The sequence below is a fragment of the Apaloderma vittatum genome, unplaced genomic scaffold (assembly GCF_000703405.1).
Source record: "Apaloderma vittatum isolate BGI_N311 unplaced genomic scaffold, ASM70340v1 scaffold309, whole genome shotgun sequence".
In the NCBI taxonomy this organism is placed as follows: domain Eukaryota; kingdom Metazoa; phylum Chordata; class Aves; order Trogoniformes; family Trogonidae; genus Apaloderma; species Apaloderma vittatum.
The window spans coordinates 47,108-50,403 of record NW_009735552.1 but is presented as its reverse complement, the minus strand read 5'-3'; the positions used below and the strand labels follow the sequence as shown (position 1 = coordinate 50,403).

Genomic DNA, 3,296 nt, shown 5'->3' with positions numbered 1-3,296 from the left:
CCCATCTGAGGTATTGTCACTGCAGCTTTTATTCCTTCAAAGCCCCGTGCTGCCCTCTCGTGATAGCCTGAGCTCATCCTGTGTGCTGCAGCTGCTTTCCTGATGTGGAGAGTGGCTTCATAGTTGTCTTTGCAACTGAAATGTGATTAAAAACTTTCCTTTTACCTTATAAGTGTCCAACGTCACCTTGCAAAGTCTCATTTTTAAAACTGTGATTTCATCATGACTTGTTTGGGAATTTTTTTTTACCCTCCTGCAACTTTTAAAGTAAATTTGAGCAATTTTGCTTCTCGTGTTGAAAGACATTTTGAAGTTGAGCATCTCCGTTTCTGCAAAGAATCGCCTGACCCTTAATTCTTTCGATGTACGTTGCAAATGCACTCGATACGTAACGAAGCTGTGGTGTGATTCTTAATGTAGCCTAGCACATGGGAAAAAACTGCAAGAAACATCAGCTAATACGTTGGTCAAGGCTACTGGGTTTGTAAGTAAATGTAGAAGAAGCGTTCTGATGGAAAACTTTAAGGGGCAGCTCGTTCCGCACGTGCACCGGGTAGGTAGTGAGGAGTTTGTTGTTCCTCAGGGCCGTTCCCCTGAGACCCGGCTCCGTGTGATGAATGGACGGGGAGATGTGAAGCCCGTCATCTATATTTAGGCCCTCTCCGATCTCTCGGGTGATCCCGGTGTCAGGAATTCCCTGATACTCGACCCTTCTCGGGGCCCTGCTGACAAAGAGACCAAGTAGATTTTTGGTCGGAAGCTCTTCATGGATGGTACTTACAAATACATTCTTGGGGGAGTAGGGGAGAGAAACAAAACCCATATCCATGCCTTTCTGTGAAATTCATGAAAGCAAGTAGCAAGAAAACCAAGATTTTTAACCGGTGTTTTTTTTCTCCCTCTCTCCTTCGTTTCTCCCTTTTTTTCTCCCCTCCTCAGGCGCTCTCGTACTGGAAATATGGGGTCAGAAGCTCCAAGCTCCCAGAACCCCAGCTGTAAGATCATGACCTTCCGTCCCACCCTCGAGGAGTTTCGCGACTTTGGGAAGTACATCGCCTACATGGAGTCGCAGGGAGCTCACCGCGCGGGGCTCGCCAAGGTGAGTCGCCCTCGGCCGCCCGCCCCGGGCTCTGCCTGACCCAAGGGGTCCGGGAAGCTGCCTCGCTCAGAAGAAGTTGGCTTTCGTGTTGTTGGGCAGGGCGTGTTTTTGAAAATTGTATTTGCGATCTCTGTTTTGATTTACCGAGAGAGAAGAGGTGGAGGAGTCACAGGCCTTTTGTAAGGGTTTATTTGCAGGGTGCCTTTTCCTGGCTGGAGAACAAGGTCGTGGTGGAGTCGCCGTCCCTGGAGGTGCTGAAGGACAGGCTGGATGTGGCACTTAGTGTCACGGTCTGATTGATGTGGTGATGTTGGGTCACAGGCTGGACTTGATGATCCCAGAGGTCTTTACCAGCCTCAGCAATTCTGTGATTCCATTCAAAACCTGACTGGACATATTCCTGTGTGACCTACTCCGGATAATCTTGCTTTGGCAGGAGGGTTGGGCTCGGTGATCTTTCGAGGTCCCTTCCAACCCCCAACATTCTGTGATTCTGTGATGTTCCCAGCCCTCGCAGAGGTGGATTAAGGGTATTTCGTGTCCCGATGCTGTTGCAGAGGGTGCAGATCGTGGCAGCCATGGCCCTCAAGGGCAGAGGCGTGAGTTTTTCGCCTCCCCTGGAGCGTAAGGTAGAGGATCAGGCTTTTTGAAGTCTCCTTAGGTTTCGATGGGGTTGATTTATCTATATGGGTTGGGACAGATGTGTTTTGCTGACTTGAATCTAGACCTATAAACGTGTCCTGTATGCGTGTGTGATTCCCAAAATACCTGAAAGCCTTTTGCCCTTAAGGAAGCAGTTCTTCAACCAGCTCCCAGACATCTTTCTGCTTCCTTCTCATCCATATCTTTACACTGAAATCCATGAAACCTTAGGAGAACTCTTCATGGGAAGCTTCTAAATTCCAGTTCTTGACATACAACCGCTTGGAAAAAAATGAGGGCTGGCGGGTTAGGAAGGGTTCTTCTGTGGCCGTGTCATGTTGTGCCCTAGGCTGGGAGAGGTAATTTGTCCTGACAAGGTAACTGTTACATATGGTATTTAGCAGAACTTAATAAAGCACAGCAGAGAAATGAAGCTGTTAGGCATGAAATAATTTTTACTTGTTCTAAAACACAGGTCAATTACTGGTTTTATTACAGTTCTAAGTAGAGCTGGGTATTGATAAAAAGCTCTCTGTGAAATGTTTCCTTGTCCACTCAAGTGTACTAACAATTACATTCCAGGAGTCTGCTAGGTTAGATTATTTTAATAAAGGTTGTTGCTGAATTCCAGGTGTTGTGAAGAAATTACTCTACTTGTAGGACTAAATCGCAGCATTTCAGGTTACTTTTTGTGTCTCTGTTGTAACTGCAGTTCAGAGCCTTGTAGAGGAAGTAAAGCTCATCATATCCTGGAGGAACCATGTCCACAAAAAATCAGTAACTTGACCTCCAGTTCCTGTAACTTGTGTTTGATTAAATCCTTCCACCAAATTAGGTTGCACAGTAACTTGACCTCCAGTTCCTGTAACTTGTTTTTGATTAAATCCTTCCACCAAATTAGGCTACCCATATTTTATTTTTTCATTCCGTGTGCCCGCTGATCTCTGATCTTGAGCCTAGAATAGTTGGCAGCTCTTCCGTTTAAATTTGCAGCTATTTTTTCATTCCGTGTGCCCGCTGATCTCTGTTCTTGAGCCTAGAATAGTTGGTAGCTCTTCCATTTAAATTTGCAGCTTTTTCTTCCAGGTGTGGCACTGCTTTGCAGCCATTTCATTTTGTGCAGCCTCCTGGAGTGAAGAAAGAGTTCTGGACATGTTTGCTGTGGTTTTCTTTTGTCCTTTTCTTCCACTTGCCCTTTTTCATTGAAGGAGTTGATCCCCGTGAAGAAAGAGTTCTGGACATGTTTGCTGTGATTTTCTTTTGTCCTTCTCTTCTACTTGCCCTTTTTCATTGAAGGAGTTGGTCCCTGATGTGTCACATACAAGTAGAGAAACATCAACAGCAATAGTCCGACAGGGTTTTGAGCCTTTCTAGTTAAAAAACCAAACCAAACACAACCCCCACCCCTCAAGAAAACCCTGATGTAAGTGAAATTCTAGATAGAATGGTGTAGAGTATTATAAAAGTTTGTAGACTTGCAGAGATGCAACGTACTAATAAAACTGCCGGAGTCTTCCTGCTTTTTGGAACGGGGGGATGGGAGAGGAGCGTCCCT

General features: G+C 45.7%; 1 protein-coding gene across 1 annotated transcript in view; it reads left to right on the top strand.

The window, feature by feature from the left end:
• Positions 1–956: 956 nt before the first annotated feature.
• The window catches only part of LOC104279347 (lysine-specific demethylase 4B-like), a gene marked incomplete at its 3' end in the record, with an annotated part of 49,435 nt that continues 47,095 nt past the window's right edge, over positions 957–3,296 (top strand). The window contains exon 1 of the mRNA XM_009876604.1: positions 957–1,099. Coding sequence (XP_009874906.1) covers positions 959–1,099 — 141 coding nt within the window. The remainder of the gene's footprint in view (positions 1,100–3,296) is intronic.